This window comes from Haemorhous mexicanus, chromosome 7 (assembly GCF_027477595.1).
Source record: "Haemorhous mexicanus isolate bHaeMex1 chromosome 7, bHaeMex1.pri, whole genome shotgun sequence".
In the NCBI taxonomy this organism is placed as follows: domain Eukaryota; kingdom Metazoa; phylum Chordata; class Aves; order Passeriformes; family Fringillidae; genus Haemorhous; species Haemorhous mexicanus.
This window is the reverse complement of record NC_082347.1, coordinates 39,072,049-39,092,845: the sequence shown is the minus strand read 5'-3', so window position 1 is coordinate 39,092,845 and position 20,797 is coordinate 39,072,049. Positions and strand designations below refer to the sequence as shown.

Sequence of the window (20,797 nt, the reverse complement as noted above, 5' to 3'; positions counted from 1 at the left end):
GGTGTGGATATGATGCCTGGGTGTGTATAAATATCTGGGTTTGTTTCTCTAGGTTGGACAATGCATCTCTTTGGAGCAACCTCTGGGAAGATGAAGCTTCCAGCAGCAGCAGCAGCAGTGTGGTTTGGAACCTGCTTGTTTTAAGGGAACCTGGAAATTTCTACCCATATTTGCCTATTCCAGCATAAAGCAGAGGAAAATGAATTGTTTTTATTTTTTGCATATTTTCACACTACGTAACAATTTTTTTTCCTTCTCATTTTGTTCAATGGGAAAAACTTGAGCCAGTTTTGTAGCTGATCCTTACTTTGCCACATTCCTCTCACTGAGCCAAATTCTTGGGAACCACATCCAGAGCACATCTATTTTTGTGAGTTGGTGGTGGTTGGGGCTTCTTTTTCTTTCTGTGACACATGTCACTTTTTATTCTGTTTTGAACCTGTCCTTTTGCATTGCTGAGTAGTTGTAGAGCCACTCCAGGAACGAAATAATTTCAGACTTGCAGAAGATGACTCATATGCTTCAGAACCATTTTTATGGCTGTGCTTGGCTCATTAACGTAGGAGTTTAACAGTAGTAATATGAGGCATTGCATTAATTGCTGCATACATTTATTACCAAATGACTTGCACAGACAGTGTTTCAGATGCCGTGGACCTGACCACAATAACCAGAAGTGTCCTGTGTGCAGAGGAGAAAATAAAATCCCTTTGTACACCGACAACAAGCAGATGAAGTGGCTCGCGGTTCTGGAAGTGAGGACTGATCACTGTGAGAGCTGGAATGGGTTTTTCTGCCTGAGGAAGGGGAAGCTCTGCAGTTTGATGTTTGGGTTGATCATAATGACTCTGGTGATGGTGTCCTACATACTGACTGGAGCCAAGCATGGCCTGCTGCTGATCCCATCTCCCTTCCATTACGGAGCTTTTGCTAGCAATCCCAGCTTAATGGACAATGAAAGCCTTAGTGACATGAAAGACTATTACCAGCCTTTAAAAATGAATATTTCATATGTAAAGGATTATCCAAGCATTAAATTAATTATTGACACCATTACTTCAAAGATAGAGTTTATAACGAGGCAGCGCCCTGATTTAGAAGAGCTGAGGAAGCAAGAGCCACATGTAAGTATGAACTGAGGCGTGTCTTAAACTGCTTTTTACATCCTTATTTCAAGGCTTGTGGATCAATCTTTTGCCAAGATATAAAAAGGTGCAACTGCTTGGATGTTCATGCAGTGATTTACACCATCTAGAGTCTCCTGATTCACAGCAGCTGAGGAGTTGATATTGTAGATCACATCCCTCTGAGTCATGGGCAGGATGGATGGGTTCTATAAATGGTCTTGACACCTGAAGCAAAAAATCAGGCAGTCATTTGGTAGCTGTACAACATCAGTGAACTTTTACCTTCCCTCATGCAAAATCATTGTGACTTACATTTACCTGTCACCTGAAATGATAAATAAGAAAAGAGTCTTTCTAATAACTGCTTGCTAGGGCGCCTTCCTGAAAATCATTGCAAACTTGTATTTCAGAGTTAAAAACTGAAAGGTAATTTGATTTGAGTATTGGGTGTTTGACTTTAAAAATCTGTTCCTGATATTGCAGGGGAGTTGGGGCGATTATTGAGGCCCTTTCTGGCCTTAAAATAAAAGGATTTCTAAATACTTGTCTCCCAGTCCAGTGGGTTGCACAGGATTTAGTTCATCAGAAGCAATGAATGGGGTCAGCTTTGTGGGTAGAAATACCCAGGTAGTGTTTCCGTTCTCTCACCGTGCTAAGTAAGAAAAGTGAGTGCTAAGTAAGAAAAGTTGATTGCCTGCTGCCTTGACTGAAATTGTTGTTCTTTATGTTGCAGATGTTTTCGGTAATTCCTAACAAATTCCTTCCAAACAGCAAGAACCCTTGTTGGTACGAGGAGTACCGCGGGAACACCACCACGGATCCCTACGCCACCAACTCCTACGCGCTGTACTCCAAGCGCTTTCGGATCATTTTTGATTACCTCAGGAAGGTGTTTTGGAACCACCTGTACCACTACAAGGACAAGCACTACCGCCTGCGCTGCCTGCCACACTTCTACATCATCGGGCAGCCCAAGTGTGGCACCACGGACCTGTACGACCGCCTCCGGCTGCACCCCGACGTTCGCTTCTCGGCCATCAAGGAGCCCCACTGGTGGACCAGGAAACGCTTTGGTGAGTCAAAACGTACTCTGCTGGCCAGGCAAGTTGTCCCTCTTAAATTGTTTTAAGTGTTTGGGATGAGGTTTATAGATTTGCTGCGTGTTGGCATGCCTAGAAACTGCTGGAGTTGGTGGTTTTGAGAAATCCAGGTGGTGGGTGCTCCACCTGCTTTGGTTCAATGGTGGTTTGGGTTAAGCCTCTTGAGAAAATGCACATTTAGTTTGGTTTTATTTGGAAAATCTAAGGGAAAACAAAACCAGTGAATCAAAATGACCTTACGAATTTATAAAGGCAAGAAGAGAAACTGTCAGGTTGTCATGGGGGAGTTGAAGAGCAGCAGTGATAGTTTTGTACTGCAAAATTCTGTAAAGCCTTTCTTACATCAATAAATGATGGGTCACACTATTTAAAATTTGAGTCCTTATGGCTCAATAAATACAACTGTGGAAAGAGCTTCATTAATGCCACCTCTCTCGCCAACACTGATCAGCAGAGATGCTCTGCATGAGGAATCTCTCTCCCACTGAGGGCCCTGCACATATTTTTGATCCTTTTTCTGGATGATATCATTATTTCCATCTCTGAAGGCAGACTTGACAAGCTGGGGTTGTGGCCATCTGGAGCAAAAGGCATCCATCCCTCATAATTTCACCTCCAAAGGGTGCATTGGAGGGTGCATTCTCTGCTGAGCACAGAATTTCATCCACCTGAAGTGTTTTTCTCCTTCTTCTCTCTCTCTGGATGCTGAAGAATGTCAGTCTTGTGGTTAGAGATTAGAGCTGCAGAAGTGCCACTTGAATTTCCTAACTGCTCCCCTCTAGAGGTGGATGAGTGTTGTGCCTTCTGTATTCCACCCAGGCACTGGATTTTCCTCTTCTTGGGTCTGGCTGTTAAGTGCTGGTGTGCCCTCACTTTTTATGACTTTGGTATCAAAGACTTTTCAGTGATTTAAAAAAAAATCTTCCTCTGTTTCCAAGAGGAAGATTCTGCTTATTTTGGTGACACTTTAATTTCTGTTTCTCATTTGCTGTTGCTTTATGGCAGACACAGACTTTGGAACAGGAAAACTGGCACTGGAGTGTAGATGAGGACTTTGATCACTACTTTCTTTTGGCGCAGAAAGCTTCCTTGGAATGGGAAAATGATGAATTTCTGTGGCTAAAGGAAAGAAAGGACACTTTCTGAGGCGTTGGGACACTGGCAGTGCTGCTTCAAATTCTTTATTTCTCCTACATGTGGTCTTGTCATTTCCATCTTGTTTCCCTGTGCCCTGGATCCCAGAAGAACCTTTGAGCTCCTGCAGGCAGGGTTTTGTTCCTTGCTTCTTGGTGAGGGGCTCTCAGCCACAGAGATGGGATTTCACGATTTTGCTGTTGAATTTTCAGTTTTCTTCCTTTCCAAATGCCATAAGAAAATTGCCAAACAAAGTATTTTGGACATTTTCCAAATACTTTTTTGTAAACTAAGATGTAAAGCCATGTGATGGAAATGCAGCTTTGCTTTTGAGATAACTTAGTCCTGTTTGAGAAACACTGGAGGCACCAGTGTGAATTGAGGAGTGAAACCAAGTCAGGCAAAGAGAAGCACCATGGTGCTCCTTGAAGATCCATGAGAGAACGGACTTGTTCATCACAATCAGCAGCTGACTGAAGACAAAACATGGGAATTATGGAATAGTTTGGGTTGGAAGGGACCTTTAAGCTCATCCAGTGCCACCCCCTGCCCTGTCCTATGAGCAGGGACACCTTCCACTATCCCAGGTTGCTCCAAGCCCCATCCAGCCTGGCCTTGGACACTGCCAGGGATCCAGGGACAGACACAACTTTTTCTCATGTTCAGATAAAGTGATGGAAAGAAGGGACTGTCAGCAAAATCTGTGGAGGATTTCTGTTCCATGGTAGCACTGTCAGAAAAGGCTGAACCCAAATGATACCTTAATCTAAAATGTTTTACATCTCCACTTACATGAACCTCAAGATGAATGTTTGGAATGAATTTTGGAGAAGGTAATGCACCCAGCCTCACTTCAGCAAGTCTGGGCTCACTAAAGCTCTGAACCTGACCTACCAAACAGGCAGAAGAATGTAAAAAAACCAGGCTGGAGTGCATCTAACTTGAGAACAAGGGTGAATTCCTATCTCTGTGCTGGCATTCACAAGCCTTCCACTTGCAGAGTCTTGTGGTCAGCCACTGGGGACCAAGTGCTGATCCTTGAAGAGAACATTCTTTGCATAATTCAGTTTTTTTGAAGTTGTTTTGTAATGCTGGAGAAAGAGGAAACATTGCAGAGCTCGTGGTCTCATGGGAGAGGGATCTGTAGGGATGACCTTCTGATCATCTCAGCTGTCTGCCACTGAGAATGAAAGATCAAGTTTATTCCTGGTGGCTCAGTCCTTTAATTCTGCCTTTAAAGTACATTACCTAATGGTTACTATTTAAAAGTTAAGAAAAGAAAAACAGAGGATATGACAAACACACTCACAAGTGAAACTGAGACAGCCAGCAAGTGGCTATGACTCCTATGCTCCTGGCTATTAACTTGGTTTGGTTTCTAACACTTAGGCTGGACAAGAAAGACTCTTTGTTCAATGGCATCCTCTGATTCAGTGGATTTTTATGAGACTGACTAATTTCAGCTGAAGTTAAACAGCCCTCTGGGGAGGCCCCATTTCACAAATCACTCCTTTCTCCTTCTGCTGGGATGGTTGATGCTCCACAGGGCTTTGTCTCAGCTTGACTGTCTCTCTCTCTCTCCTGGCTCCTTGCCACTATTTCTGTTCCCAGGAGTAGGGTGGCAACAAACCAAGGCTGTCTGTAGCACCATGCTTGCACTTTTTCCCCCCTCAAAACAAGTCAAAATATGCTGTTGAACTTTCTTCTACCCTCATTAAATCCCACTTTCCTAAAGGGGAAAATCAGAAGCAATGGACAAAAGAACTCCCTTGCTGAGCTTTCTTCTCACATAATTGATAATTATTGGCCTTGTGGGAACAAGAAAGGGAGAGCTGAGAAGTCCTTTGTGGGGAGCACATACAGCAAATGGAGAAGTGAGACTAGATTTGGAAACAGGAGTGGGAAAAGGAGTATAAAAATCATAGGATGCAGCTCAAGATGCTGAGAAATGCAGGGGGAAGGTGATACTGAACTTACCCTGGAGTGTAGGGAAGGAGAGGAGAAAAACAAGATACTACCGTGGAGCTTTATTTGCATACCTGTGAAAGGAAAAACCCATGAATGATTTCCCAGCGTGTGTTGATTTGCATATTTGGCATCAGAGCCTGTGCTCAATCTCAAAACAGTAAATCTAGTGGGAGTCCAATATTACTGCAATTTACATGGGTGCAAATGGAAGTAGAATCTTATCTCCTGTATTCCTTCCAAAAGCTAAATTTAGAAGAAGATAAATCCAAGCTCATTCATGCAGGGACTACAAAACAGAGCACTTAAAATACTTCCTATCACTGCGAATTTATGGTGTAATCATTCAGTATCTCAGATCTCAGCCACTTCATTATTGGCACTTCTATCTGAGGGTTGCACTTGGTCGGTCTGACCTCGTGCTGATGTTGGCTGGCTCAGGGCCAGCCACCTTGGTTTGCACCAGTGGTTAGTCTTGCCCTGTTGTTGTCATAATTGCTGATTTTAATTCTCTCTCTCTGGCTGTATTTCCTCAGGAATCATCCGGCTGAGGGATGGATTTCACGACCGCTACCCGGTGGAAGATTACCTGGATCTCTTCGACCTGGCAGCACATCAGATCCAGAGTGTGCTGCAGAGTGATGCTGTGAAGGAGCATGGCAAGAGGAACAACATCATCATTGGTAGGGCAGAAACAGTCCCCAAATTCTCTGTAGCTCCACACTGCAGTGCTCAGAGCTGAGGTACCAGAGGGGGATTTTGTGGCTGGTTCTCAGCACAGAGCCCCTGATATTGCTCTTCTCTGGTGTACCTGGGAGCTCTTGGCTTTCTTTTCCTTCTTTCTTTGATAAGAAGCAGTGATTATCTTCAGAAAATTCCTGAGCAAGTGCTGTATATCTGATGAGCATCAGCATTTAATTAATGTGTTGTTTTGGGTTTTTTCCCAAGAATGAGAATAACCTCGGTGACTTGTTCAAATGCAGTTTTCATTTTGTTTTCACAGAACCATTTAGGTTGGAAAAGCCCTCTAAGATCATCACTCCCATCCATTCCCCCAAGCACTTCCAAGTTCACCATTAATTCATGTCCCCAAGTGCCACATCCACTTTAAGCACAATTATGAGGGGATTGCCTTAGTGCTGGGATTGTGGCTTCATTTCCAAATGCTGGAGCAATGTCTGGGATAAATCAGTAACTGTGGTGCTGTGACACACACTGGGTGCTGCAGAAATCCCAGAGCTGCTGGGAGATGTGGTAGCAAAAGCTTCCAGTGGCTCTTAAGCTCCAACAGAAAAAATTGATATAATTAGATGGTGTTAAATTACCTAATTGCCACTAAGAATGGTCTAGAAGTGCTGTTGTATTGTACTTTGTGGAAGTCCATGATGAGCACGGGGCTCTAGGGAGGGATCCCTGGATTGCTGTCCCTGACACACAAGGGAAATTACTGGGCTCATCCACTCTGGCCCATGGTGTACTGGTTTACAGTGCCCATGAGGAACATCACAAACTGCTGAATTCTGCTTTTGCTGTCTGCTAAAACCAGAAAACTGAGGGATGGGAATTTTACCAGTCTTATTTCACAGGGAAGCCAGACACATTCCGTGCAAAAAGTGGTTGTGCAAGTGACAGTTGCCTGTCAAAAAGAGACTTTTCAAGTAGGCTTGAAGTCACAATTCTACAGAAAAGAGAGACAAGAGTTTACTGCCTGCCCTCAGAATGAAGGGGGGTTTGATCTCATTATAACCTAAAATTTTAACCTGTTGATGACTGGATGAGATGGTGATGATGCCTTATGTTGGTTAAACCAGAGCCTTGTCTGAGTCACATTTCTTCCCCAGCCTCCATTTAAGTCCATCATTCACTTTATCAAACATTGCAGCACTGAGCAACATTTGCAAGATGGGGTTCTTAAGAAATGTTGCCATCAAGGACATCTGCAGATTTTCCTGCTACTTACAATAATATCTCCTGTCCTTTGATGGGTGAAGTGCTTATACTAATTAAATTCACTAATCTAATTGGCAATGTACATCTTTGATTACCCACCTCCTGTTGCAGCTTTTTGTAGGGCTCACTTTGTGTTTCTTTTTCCTGTGGTCTCATTTCTTGTGTCATTAAGGTTCTGCTGGGTTTTCTTATTAAGTTTACAGGAAAAGTCTTGAATGATTATACTCATTAAGGCAGTCTTTTATGACCTTGGTAAAAAGCAAAACAAAGCCATCTAGCCTAAAATGAATCTGTATGAGCATCAGGTTTTCTCATAATCTTCCTTTTCTTATTTCAGATGACTGTAAAGAAAAATCAAATTAAAACTGTAAATATTTCAGTAGTTCATCATGTTATATTATTTTGAAAAGTTAGGCTCCTTTGGATATTAAACCTAGTGGGTAATAACTGCATTTTCCAAAAAAATAAAAACCCCAATATCTGTTTAGAGATGAACCCCAGAGGACAGGGCTGATCCAGCCTGAGGCATTCTGAACAGGATTTGTTTATGTGGAATCATTAATAAGATAAATTCAGAGGAATGACTTGTGAAAACACAATGTGATGTTAATCCATTAATGACTGAATGAGGAGGTTATGCACCATTCTTTAGGCAATTTAATAATTCATATGATCTTTAAGTCCATAAGAAAAAACCAATTCAGTTGCAGCAGTGTAATTAAACACAATTAATTGTTGGTGATTAATTTATCTCATGTTTGGTATGGCTTGTTCTCTTTGCAGGTATTAAACCTGTATTATATTATAATCATATATAATTATAATTATTTATATAATATATATATTACATATGCACATATATATTATTATATATTATATATGCTATATAACAGTTGTTATATATAATAATATATATTATATATCTATTTTTATATATTATATATAATTATATTAAACCAAAACCAAACACTGTCAAATCATCAGAAATATTTTTGTTTGCCTACTACAGGAAATTGTAATTATAAAAGTCAGCAGGGACCAGAATGATTATTATATTTTTTAATATATTTTTTTCCCCTCATTAAATTTGTGACATTGATCCAGTGGGAAGATTTAGCCTCTTGAGCCCAGGTTTTGCTGGGCTGGAGCAGCACCTTGAGCCCTGTCAATGCTTTAGCATGATTTGGTTTTGTGCCTGTGATCTTGGGTTGGACTTGACAATCTTGGAGGTCTTCTCCAACCTTTATGATTGTGGGATTTGGGTCCCTGACTTGTGTCCTGCCTGCAGATTTGGGGTGGTGGAATTCAGAGTTCCTGTGGGATGTGGGCTCTGATGTTAGGAGAACCTGCCCGTTTATGTGTAAATGCCCCGGGTGTTTTTTGTAGTTCACTTTGCAGCAGGGTAGGGAGGTGTTGGCAGGTTTGGCCACACTGACTGGGATAAATCCAACAGAACACCCGAGGTGACCAGGGAACAGAGCAGAGAGCTGTGAAGGATGATCAGATCTGGTCCAGGCAGGGATAGAGGTGGCTCGATGGGGTCACTGACTTTAATTACATTGCCATGACCGAGGCAAACATTTTTGAGGGAGCTGTTTGAGGCTGTGCCTGTCAGGGGGATGGAGCAGGGACTTGCCAAGGTCACCCCCATCCCTGGAGTGCCCTCCCCAGCAAATCCCTGCCTGCAGGGGCTCCTTCCCTCTGCGTTTCCCCCCGTCCTGGTGGCTCAGGGGAGGTTTCTGTGGCAGGGCTGTCTCAGCTCCTGGCCTCTGGTTAATCCTTTGTGTTGCTGCCTCACCCAGCGTGGGAGCTGGGCTAATTGAGTTTTAATTGACAAGTGGAAGCCTGCTGGTGATTAGGCAGTGCTTTGGCTAATTAATTTAGAATGGAGCTGTTGTGGACACCCAGCTATAGCCAATGGACCTGATCTCCTCCTCCTGAAAGAGGCAAAATGAACGTGACAGGAGATTAATGTGTTTTCTAACAACTCCCAGACTTTATTAATGAATCACATTATGTTCAGCCGAAGTTTGGAGCCAGTACCTTTCTCATGTTGTGTTTTGTCCATATTTTTAAATCTTTATTGGGCTTTCCCAGCAGAGGAAGGAAGAAAAAAGTAGGGAAATAATGTACAAGTCCATAAGCCTACAACATTATTATTTTTTTAATCTCCTTCCCTTTGATTTGAAAAACCTCATTAACAAGAGTTAGCTTTCATTATAAGTCCCCAAAAAGCTTCTGTACATGTTTTATTGAGCAGTACTGTGCCACAAAAATGCCAGGATTACTTAAAAAGACAGAGAAGGTTACAAAATTCCAAACAACGTATCAGATCATTTATTTAGCAGCTGAACCATCATATACCTCACTCTGGCAGAGATTTTTACTAAATATATTTCTCCCTGTAGCATTGCATTCCAAGTGAGCTTCTTCTGACACTGAAGATACCAGAATCTGGTATTTTACCAAAGTGTGCTCTTTATTCTAGAAACCCTTTATCTATTCATAAATAGTTGACTTGTTCTACATGAATAATTATATAAAAATAATATTTCAAACCTTAATGACACATCTCAGCTCCTTTTTAAATATTTCTTATATGCTCACTGATTCTCCTGATTATGTTTTCCAGCGGGGGTGATGGTTTCTACATTTTTCTGTGGGAAATGTTCCAATTTGTTAGCAAGCTGCTTCTCTGAGATTGGGAGCATTAAGGCCAACCTGTGGGTGCTGCAAAGAGCATTGCAAGGCTTCAGCAGGGACAAACTCCTGCTCCTCAAGGCTGGGTTGGGTGGAGTTTGGAGCCACCTGGCCCAGTGGAAGGAATGGGAACAAGATGATCTTTAAGGTCCCTTCCAGCCCAGATCACTCTGTGATTCCATGATTCCTCACTGGAAAAGGTGCTGAGCAGTCCATTCCAGCCCAAATTAAATCTATTTGCATGTGTTAGCCACCAGCAGGAAGCAGTGTGGTCATGGAGAGCAACATTGCAGGTGGAATTGCATAAAACCTGCCTTAAGCATCCCTGCATTCCCAAAGGCACGGGGCAGTGGGATTGCTGCAGCTCTGGGAGCTTCAGCCAGAGCAGTCTGCAACAACTAGGGTCTGTTGAAATTCATGGGGTCAATTTTGATCTGCCTAATAGCACTTAAAAATTCAGCCAATTTCCACTCCAACATGAAGAATGGAATGAGCAGAGATGCTTTTCCTTTCCAGGGGAGGCCAGTGCCTCGACAATGTGGGACAACAATGCTTGGATTTTCTTCTATGACAACAGTACTGAAGGAGAACCTCCCTTCCTCATCCAGGATTTTATCCATGCCTTCCAACCAAATGCCAAACTTATCATCATGCTGAGGGACCCTGTTGAAAGGTGAGCAAGAAAATTTTCTTATTATAATAATATTTTCAGCTCTCACTCTGTTGGATGCAAGTAAATATTCACGTGGTGTTTGAGAGCTACTTGGTTGTGACAAGAGGGGTTTTATTCTCTGTATTTTGGCACAGGTAACAGTGATAAAGTTTTAAAGAGAAGTATGTGAGTGTGAATGCCATGAGTTCCATGCCTGGACTTCGAAGCTGTTTAAAAAAAAGAATTTTTATGTTTCCAAATGCAATCTAATGCCATTACCTGAGCTAATATGCCCTGGTTCTCAGCAGGGCTCTTTGGACTAGGAGGGCACTGCATCTCCAGATCTCAGCAGAAGTAGTCCTGGGAAATGTTTCATTTCATTTAAGTAGTAAAATCTATGTTTGCATGGGGTTTGCAGTTCAAACTGATTAAATAATCATGATTAAGAATGATTAAATAGCTCTGGAGTCAGCAAATGATACAATTTTTTAAAACTCTTTAAAGTGCTTGGTGAGACAGTCATGTAAATGTTCACTGGGCATTTATAACTTGCACAGCCAACAGTTACAGGAGTTCATCCTTGTCTTCCTTTGTTTGCAGGGAAAGGGCTTGGCTTTTCCCAGGGTAGTATGGGCTGTTTTAAATGGCTATGCAGAGTCAGGAATGTCCAGCTTTCCCCTTGCATTTCACTTTTTCTCTCCAGTCTTCCTCCAGATTTCTGGCTCATTCCTTCCCACTGTGTCCTCGGAAGTAGGATAATAAGGGTGAGGGTGAAGGGGAGGGTGGAGGGGATGGAGGCAGAGTCCACAAGGATCAGACTGAGGGGCTGTGGATTCCATCTCACTGTAGCTCCATAAGGATAGTCAGAATACTTGTGGCAGGCTCAGTGCTCAGGGGCAAAGCACCAGAAAAACTCAGGGAAGGAAGGGGATGCAGGTGATGATGGGGTATGCAGGTGATGATGGGGATGCAGGTGATGGTAGGAGGATGCAGGTGATGTTGGGGATGCAGGTGATGATGGGGGATGCAGGTGATGGTGGGAGGATGCAGGTGATGGTGGGAGGATGCAGGTGATGATGGGGGATGCAGGTGATGGTGGGAGGATGCAGGTGATGGTGGGAGGATGCAGGTGATGGCGGGGGATGCAGGTGATGATGGGGGATGCAGGTGATGATGGGGGATGCAGGTGATGATGGGGATGCAGGTGATGTTGGGGATGCAGGTGATGGTGGGGATGCAGGTGATGGTGGGGGATGCAGGTGATAATGGGGGATGCAGGTGATGGTGGGGATGCAGGTGATGATGGGGTATGCAGGTGATGATGGGGATGCAGGTGATGATGGGGGATGCAGGTGATGATGGGGGATGCAGGTGATGATGGGGATGCAGGTGATGATGGGGGGATGCAGGTGATGGTGGGGATGCAGGTGATGATGGGGGATGCAGGTGATGGTGGGGATGCAGGTGATGATGGGGATGCAGGTGATGATGGGGGATGCAGGTGATGGTGGGGATGCAGGTGATGATGGGGATGCAGGTGATGATGGGGGATGCAGGTGATGTTGGGGATGCAGGTGATGATGGGGGATGCAGGTGATGATGGGGATGCAGGTGATGATGGGGGATGCAGATGATGATGGGGGATGCAGGTGATGGTGAGGATGCAGGTGATGATGGGGGATGCAGGTGATGGTGGGGATGCAGGTGATGATGGGGGATGCAGGTGATGATGGGGATGCAGGTGATGATGGGGGATACAGGTGATGTTGGGGATGAAGATGATGGTGAGGACCAGGCTCTGGAAGAAGAGCAGGCCTGTGCTGTGTGTGCAGGCAGCCTGTACCTACTGCCCAGCAGCTTCCAGAGCTGGGGTGGTGCTCCCCAAGGAGCTTTCCTGCTGGCAGGACGTGGCTTTGGTGAGAGCAGGGCTGGGAGATGCTTCCCAGCTCCTGTGTCAGGAAATGCAGCTCTCCACATCAACAGCATCTCCTGACCCCAGGAGTTAATGGATGGTAATTTTATGCAAGAGAGTGGCTGGAGTGGCTTCCTCATGTAAATTAGTGACAAACTCCCTGATTGCCTTAACCACCCTCTGTAATGGAGGTGTAGCTCTTTGCCAGCTGTAGCAGGGGTCACAGAAAAAGTCAGTTTCATTTCCTTTTGACTGTGTTTATGACAAATTGGTTCCTCTTTGTTTGCAATTCCCTGCATTCCTGATAACTCATCTGAGCTGCAGGAGCAAAAGCAGAAGGGATGGCCCAGGCATCCATTGGTGGTGCCAGGCTGTGGGACAGGTTCCTTGGAGCAGCCAGGAGGGCAGGGGGCTGGGCTGGGCTCTGATCTAACCTGCACAAAGTCTGGGCTAGTCCCAGCTGGGAATATTTGAATTACATCTTTTTTTGAGATGGTTGTTGTCAACTGGTGTCATTATTTCATTGGAGTGGACAGAGGTTGAAGGGAAGGACTTCAAGTAGCTAGTACAGCTGAAATCCTCATCAGCAAAGACAGATGTCCCCAGAATTAAAAACAGATGGGGAAAAAAAAGAAAAAAAGAAATGGAAAGGAAATCCCACTTGCCCTGCAGAGTGAGAACTTGTGCTCAAGAATGTAGTTTTTCATAAGATGCCAACGAGTCTGAAAAATGATGCATTTCTTTTGATGGATGGTTAGAAACACCAAGCAGTCATATTAAACCTTTGTAATGACTCTTCAGCCTGGCCCATGCTGTACCTGCTGCCTGCTGGCTGATTTTTCCCAGGAAGAATCCTTTCACCACTCAGTCCCACCATCCCTGGGACAGGCTGGGTCCTGATATCCACATTTCCTGCAAGCAGGAGATGTTGTTGAGTGTCTAATTTAGGTGAACTCAGCTGGCCTGGTCCTTCAGCTTTTCCCTTTCTTATTTCTTTTAAAATGAACAGAGAGTCTTCATTTGTTTCACAAGGGAATTAAAATTCTGTTCTTGCAAAACACTGACATAAATAATGAGTGCAGAGGGGCTATTCCTGTGCTTAAGTGCTTTGCTGGATTTAGGCCTAAACTTTGCAAATGAGGTGTTTTTAAGTACCCATGGAAATATAGGGGAGTTAAAGGATAAATATACTAAGTGCAATACAAAAGGTTACTGCAGTAATAAGTGACACCTAAATAGATTGGTGTTTTTATTTCTTAAACACCTGTGGTTTTTTGAAAGAGGCTGAAAAATATGTAGGATTTCTGGAGATTTATCAAGAGAAGGATACTGTGGAGGCATCAGATCTGTGCTGCAAAAACACCTGGGGAAGTGGCTCCTCGAGTGATACAAAATTGTCTTCAAAATCCTGTGGTATTGTTGTGGTTCTGGTCATTCTGAGCCCAATTATGAATGGAAGTTAAAATATCATATTCAGCAGATCTAATATTTGTGTCATGTCTGAGAATTTCCTTTGTCTCTTTAAAACACATTTATCTTGCAAAAGCCTAATCAAGGTTTCAGGGCTTAATGCTAAAATTGATAATTTCCTTGCATGTAGGGTTTGGGTTGTTTCACTGGCATCACCCCCAAAGGAATTTGAATTTATATTATCTTTTAAAAATGATTTTAAGTAATTGTGCTAAGAGTGAGCAATGAGGGGATAATGCTTTGTAACTTAGAGAAACTCCTGCTTAATCTTAAAAAAAAAAGAAAGAAAATCAACAGGTAAGCTACTGTAAATTGGAAGTTTTTGATGGAAAGTCAACATAAGATTGGCGATGAAGCTTCCTGTGAAAGGAATGGGAAATCTGGACTCTTTCTAATCATGATGGTAGCCAGCTTGGTAGTCATATAAGAATTACTCTTTCCAGCCCACCTAAAGTTAAAGTGTCTAAAATCATCTTTAAGTTTTAGAGACAAGGACTGTTTCTGACCATGGAACACCAGGTGTAGAGGGGCAGCAACATAAGCTGAGACCATTTCTGTTCACAGAGAACATGAATTTAAAGTTTAAATTTTGCCTTCAGTAGAAAACATTGGCTCACACAATTTCTAGGGTCAGGTCTCCAGGGATGCAGACCTTGAAAGCAGGGATGCTGTTCAAAATCCCTTGGAGAGGGTTTTGCTGTGATCTAAAACTCATTAAAATGAATGAAAAAACGTCACTGGGTGACAGGCTGTGGGTGGGATGCTGTTACACACACATCCCCTTTCCCTGGATTCTGTAGCTGATTGGAATTGCCAGATCTGTTGTGTCAATAAAGGTTCTTCCATTCCCTCAGCCCCTCACTGCCACGTTCTCCCCTCCCAGGCTGTACTCTGATTATCTGTACTTCGCCAGCGCCAACAAATCCGCGGAGGATTTCCACGAGAAGGTGGCGGAGTCGCTGCAGCTGTTTGAGGGCTGTGTGCTGGACTTCTCCCTGCGAGCCTGTGTCTACAACAACACCCTCAACAACGCCATGCCTGTACGTACTTCCTGGCACTTTTGGCTCCTTGCTCTTTTCACAGAATCACAGAATCACTGGGTTGGGAGAGACCTCCAAGGCCATGGAGTCCAACCCGCCCCAACACCCCAACTGAACCCTGGCACCCAGTGCCACATCCAGGCTTTGTTAAACACACCCAGGGATGGGGACTCCACCACCTCCCTGGGCAGCCATCCCAGAACTTTATCCCCCTTTCTGTGAAAACTTTTCCCTGATATCCAACCTGTATTTCCCTTGGTGCAGCTCGAGGCTGTGTGCTCTGGTTGTGTCAGTGCTGCTGGAGACAGAGCCCAGCCCCAGCTGAGCACAGGCACCTTTCAGGAGCTGTGAGAGTGATGGGGGCACCCCTGGGTCTCCTTTTCCCCAGCTCCCTCAGGGGTTCCTCTCAGGGTTTGTGTTCCCAGCCCCTCTCCAGCCTCGCTGTCCCCTCTGGATGTGCTCAGTGTCCCAAGGTCCTTCCTGAGCTGAGTGCCCAGAGCTGGGCACAGCACTCCAGGTGTGCCCTCCCCAGTGCCCAGGGCAGGGCACAGTGACCTCCCTGCTCCTGCTGCCACTCCATTCCTGACACAGACCAGGTGTCACTGGCCTTCTTGGCCCCCAGGGCTCACTGCTGGCTCCTGTCCAGCTGCTGCCCACCAGTGCCCCCAGGTCTCTTTCTGCCTGGGCACTGCCCAGCTGGACAGCCTGGTGGAAAGGTTGTTAAGGCACCAAAATCCCATGCCAGGAAGCAGTGAGAAATCAAAACTTCTCCCTCTTCATTAGTAAAGTGGAGGGTTTAAATATATATGAAGCCATGTAAAAGATGGTGTGGGGGCCCAGCTGTCTCCTCAGCCTGTTCCCTGCTGAATGCCAGCAGGGATAACACAGCTTTCCTATTGTGCAAGTGCATGGAGAGCACATTTAGTGAAGATTACAATTTAATGTGCAAGCTTTTTGCAGATGTCTCCAAAAAAGTAGCTCTGGCAAAGATCTTTGCAGTACCAAATTGCCTCAAAATCAGAATAAATTATGTGTTCTTTTGTAAGAAAAGGCTACCAATAACTAGATAAAATATTTTTTCTTTTTTTTTTTAATTGTGCATGCCAGAAAATTATACAAGAAAACACAGAAACTGCTGGCAGGGGAATGGATAAGTATTACAGGCTTACAATTCCAAAATTCACAATTTCAGCATAGAACTGACTTCAGATTTTGCTCCAGGGCAGAGAATAATATGGAAGAGATGGACTGGAAGTCTCTCATCTGGCCAGTTTGCCATTCAATCCTCTTTTATTTGCTCAGGCTGTAAAGGATTCGGGGGGAATAGTTCCCTCCTTTGCTTCTGGGTGAAGTTATTGCCTCTTCCACTGGATAGAATAACAGTACAAGAGTGCATTCCATGGGCTGGGGCCCTGCAGCAGCAGAGCAAACAGGACACTGCTCTCACTTACCAGGTAGGCTGGAGCTGCTCAGCCCTGACTGCAGCCCCCAGGACTTCCTCACACACCAGCTGCTGCAGGGCAGCATCACAGAATTTTCCAGCCATCTGCTTGCACAAATGTATTCCTTCCAGTGTGGCAGAGAAAGGCAGAGAGAGAACCAGAAGGAAAGATTTTCCTCTTATGTTCATCCTCAGGGTGCAGAACCCTTCTCCATTTGTTGTCTTCTTGAACAGCCCTCTTGAAGAAGATGCTTTTGGAAACGAGCAGAGGAGGCCTCTTTCCTTCCATAGAGCCACAAGCAGGTGCTTGTAATAAAACCCACATGCCAACTGGGCTCCTCAGTGGCCTTTTTTAGCTTCTTCTTCAGCCAAGTTGCTAAATCTGTTGTGTTCGTGGTTTGCTGTGCATTGAAGGAGTGAGGATTGCTGTCCCTGGTGAGCTCATTAGGTTGCTAATTCTGTGACTGTGCCAGGAAAAGAAGGGGTTTGCTATTTAATAGTTAGTGTGTTTCTGAAACCAGAGAGGTGTCCTGGGCATCCTGGCTGCTGAGGGGGAGAAAGGGGTGTTTGGCAACCCGTGGCAAGAACATGACCCAGAGAAAGGCACAGTGACCAGGGTGATCCCAGCCTGCCAGCCCCTGAAGGAGTGCACAAGGAAGATGGAGAAACTCTTTACAAGAGCCTGGGCTGAGAAAAGAAACATTAAACCACAAGTTTGCCCCAGTGCTGAGTGGAGTGAGGCACTGCCTGAGGGCTGGGGTGCTGCCCTGCCAGAATTATCCCATCTTAGCCTGGTGTCCTCATCAAGTAAGAGGTTCCAGGTTCTGGTGTAGCACATCTATAAAGAAATCTGCTAAATGTGGAGACTGATGTTATAAACAGCCAAAGACACACATCAGAATCACACAGGATAATAATAATAATAATTCAGCAATAATTCAAATTAAGGCTTTTTTAGGGGAATTTAGGAATCATTGCAGGTCATGGGGCAGTGTCAGGAGTGAAAGGGGCTGTTGTCTGACTTGATGGGTCTGTGGTAATGCGAGCTGAAGATGTTAAGTCTCTTTTATGAAAGATGCTTAAGACTGGGGATTCATGTTCCTCTCCTCTGAGCCTGAAGGGATTGAGAAAAATATTTATAAGCACAGTTGGAGGCTGGACTTTTTAAGAACACCAAGGCTACTCTTTTTATGTTTCAACTTGTTATGTAAAATTGAGGAGGGAAATAAAACAGAGATAAGGGCAGGAGAGGCTGAAAATCTGCCTTTCCCCCTCTCTGGTCTGACTCTCTGGGTACTCAGACAAGGCACCATCAATGCTGCTGCAGCTGAGATCTCATCCTAATTATTGCAATCAGAAGATGCAGCAAAATGCACCCAAATCTAACACCTGACAGCAAGGCAGAATATTTGTCCTGCTCATGGCAGCGTGACCTGGAATGGAATCATTTAGGCTGGAAAAGACCTGTAAGGTCACTGAGTCCAAGTGTTAATGCAGCACTGCCAAGCCCACCCCTGAACTATTTCCCCAAGGTGAAATCCAACTGAAATAAGCAGCCTTGGGGTCTGGAGAAGGGGCAGGACTGAGCATCTTGCCTTGAATCACTGTTCATCTGGGGGCTGAGAGCTCTCAGAGTCTCCATGAAGGCTCCAAGCACAGAGAGCTTGGGTATGAGGAGGCTGAGCATCCTTCTCCAGATCATTGTGTCTGTGCAGCACTTTTACACACACCTGTGGCTGGTGCAGCAAGTGCAGCTTCCTAAAATGACATCTCTCACCAGCAGAAGAGCTATTTGCAAAGATTTCTTTGAGCTGTTCAAAAAATGAGAGGACTATTGAAAAATATTCACATATTTTCTTTCTGTCATTCCTTAAAAGCACATTTTGGGGATTTTTTTTTTTTTTCCCAGATAACATAGCTGAGTGTTGTTTTGTGTTGTAAGGTCAATTAATTTGGGTTTTTTTTTGTACTTCCAGGTGAGGTTACAGGTAGGGCTCTATGTTGTGTATCTCCTGGACTGGCTGACAGTTTTTAACAAAGATCAGATCCTTGTTCTTCGCCTGGAGGACCATGCATCAAACATGAGGTACACCATGCACATGGTGTTCCAGTTCCTGGATCTGGGTAGGTGCTTGCTGGCTGGTTTAAGTGTGCAAAATCATTATTACCCTCCTCTTTTTAGGTTGGTTTTGCTTTATTAAGGGACAAAAAGAGAAGTAGAGGAATTTGGCTTGAAGGATGCAATAATCTCATTGCCTGGAGTCAAGCAAAATTAAATTCTCAAATGCCTGGTGTTAGAAGATCTTAGTAAGAGTATATAAAGAAAAAAAAAACTCCAGACCACTCAGAATGCAGGGATTTATCTTCCCACACAGAAGCCAGCCCTGCTTCTGAAGTCACTCAGGTCTTGTTTGCCACAGGCTTACGGAGATGCAGAGCTATCCTCCACAATTTTAACAAACTGAAGTGCTTCCAGCCCAGAGCCTCAATCTGAGCATGATGGAAGGTTGTGTTTGTAGCCGAGGAGAAGGGAGAAATTGTGTTTTTGCTGTGCTGATTGAGACATCTGTTGCTAATCCTCGGAAGAAACGCCGGCAGACAAAACGTTGCCCAATGTTGATTTGACAGTAGCAAGAGAATGAAAATGTGGCTGAAAAATTGTCTGTCTGGTCCAAGGCTTGGTCTAGATGATGGGAAAGCTTGGATGGAGCAGGCTGAACAGATGAAAAGCTTGGCATCTGCTTCCTGAGTGTGGTTTGTGCTGGAAAACTCCCTAGGTTTTTATCTTGCTGATGCACATTTATTCCCAAAGTGGGGTGTCACTGCACCTGTGTCCACTTTGATCCCACTGCCAGCCTCCAAAATAAACAAACCAGGCCTTTCCTGAGTGCTGAGTGAAGCTTGAGGGGTTTCTTAGCTGGCATTAGTCAGCTCACACCATGAAATGAAATAGCAGCATAAAATACCTGCAGCTCCAGAATGGAGGGGAAGTTGTCTTCAATCATTGGGTTTTTTCTGAAAGCAGCTGTTTTCCTCCAAGAGTGATTTATGCTGCTTTTTATGGAGAGGATTAATTAACAGGAGAGGAACATGTATTATTTCCATATTCACCAGTAGTGATTTGCTTTACTGATCTAAGCCTGTATTCAATATTCTGAGAGTGTGGCTGCTAACAAAAATTACATTTTTCTCCCCATGCCAAACCTTCTGATTCAGTCATTAGATTTCTTTAGGATGGGCATTTTTGGGGGAAATATTTGAAGATAATATTCTCTGTTTCCACAGGACCTCTGAGTGAGAAACAAGAAGCTCTGATTACCAAGAGTCCTGCATCCAACACCCGAAGACCTGAAGACAGAAGCCTGGGCCCCATGCTGCCAACCACCAAGGCAATTTTAAGAGATTTCTATAGGCCTTTTAATACAAAACTGGCACAAGTTCTTTTTGATGATGCTTTTTTATGGAAGAGGACATAACGTGTAAATTTCTTGCCACGACTACCGTGCTTAAAGGAGTTTTTATTTTTTTAAATTCTATTTTTGTGCGTGGATATTTTACATTTTTTTTTTTTCCCATTCCAAAGAGCAGCCGATGGATGAGCTGAGAGTCTCACCTTCAGCCAGCACACATCTCAACAGCTCCACCACATTTTCCTTGAGAGAATGGAAAACATCTTGCTTTAATCAGTTTATTGCAACTTCTTTTCACCCCAGCAAAGGAGTGGACAAGCATCAGGACAATGATGTCTTACACTCCTCCACAAGGGTGTTGAAGTGGAACCTTCTCTGAGATGCTGCCACACAGAGTCAGCATCAGTTTCCTACAATTACACTTATAATCTCTCATTTTCATTATATGTTATTCACTCTTTTTTTTAAAAGCAATCAATGTCATTTAGTCATTAAAATTTTTAATTGAATTCAGCCTAAAGTTCTGTTTCCTTTTGTCAGCCTGTTTAAAAATGGTCTACACTAACACTGAGTGTTTCCTTAATTCTGAAAGAAAGATGAAGTGCCTTCACATAAATTTCCAAGTCTCATTTATATCTTCAAGATAAATGGGCTTTCCTGGCCACAGTTCTTGTAAAAGAAAATTTTATAATCCAGGTGAGACTGGATGGCTGAAACCTAAACAGGCCAATTTGGTGTTTAGCATAACAAATTCATTACCTTCCATAATTTGTTCATGTAGGTATGAATATGTATAATTTATTCCTATCACTCACACATTTTTCCAGGAAACCACTTTTAAATAAAAGTCCACTTCTGGCCATGAAGAGAGATTTTATGGATATTTCTGCTAAATT

The 20,797-nt window shown here is 43.9% G+C and overlaps 1 protein-coding gene across 1 annotated transcript in view; it reads left to right on the top strand.

Annotated features, from left to right (window-relative positions):
- CHST15 (carbohydrate sulfotransferase 15) overlaps positions 1-20,414 on the top strand; it is a 45,884-nt gene extending 25,470 nt beyond the window's left edge. Inside the window, exons 2-8 of the mRNA XM_059852179.1 lie at positions 53-1,124; positions 1,861-2,200; positions 5,863-6,009; positions 10,493-10,649; positions 14,894-15,050; positions 18,468-18,615; positions 19,777-20,414. Of these exons, the coding sequence (XP_059708162.1) occupies positions 582-1,124; positions 1,861-2,200; positions 5,863-6,009; positions 10,493-10,649; positions 14,894-15,050; positions 18,468-18,615; positions 19,777-19,967 (1,683 nt within the window). The 5' untranslated portion in view covers positions 53-581 and the 3' untranslated portion in view covers positions 19,968-20,414. The remainder of the gene's footprint in view (positions 1-52; positions 1,125-1,860; positions 2,201-5,862; positions 6,010-10,492; positions 10,650-14,893; positions 15,051-18,467; positions 18,616-19,776) is intronic.
- Positions 20,415-20,797: the final 383 nt, after the last annotated feature.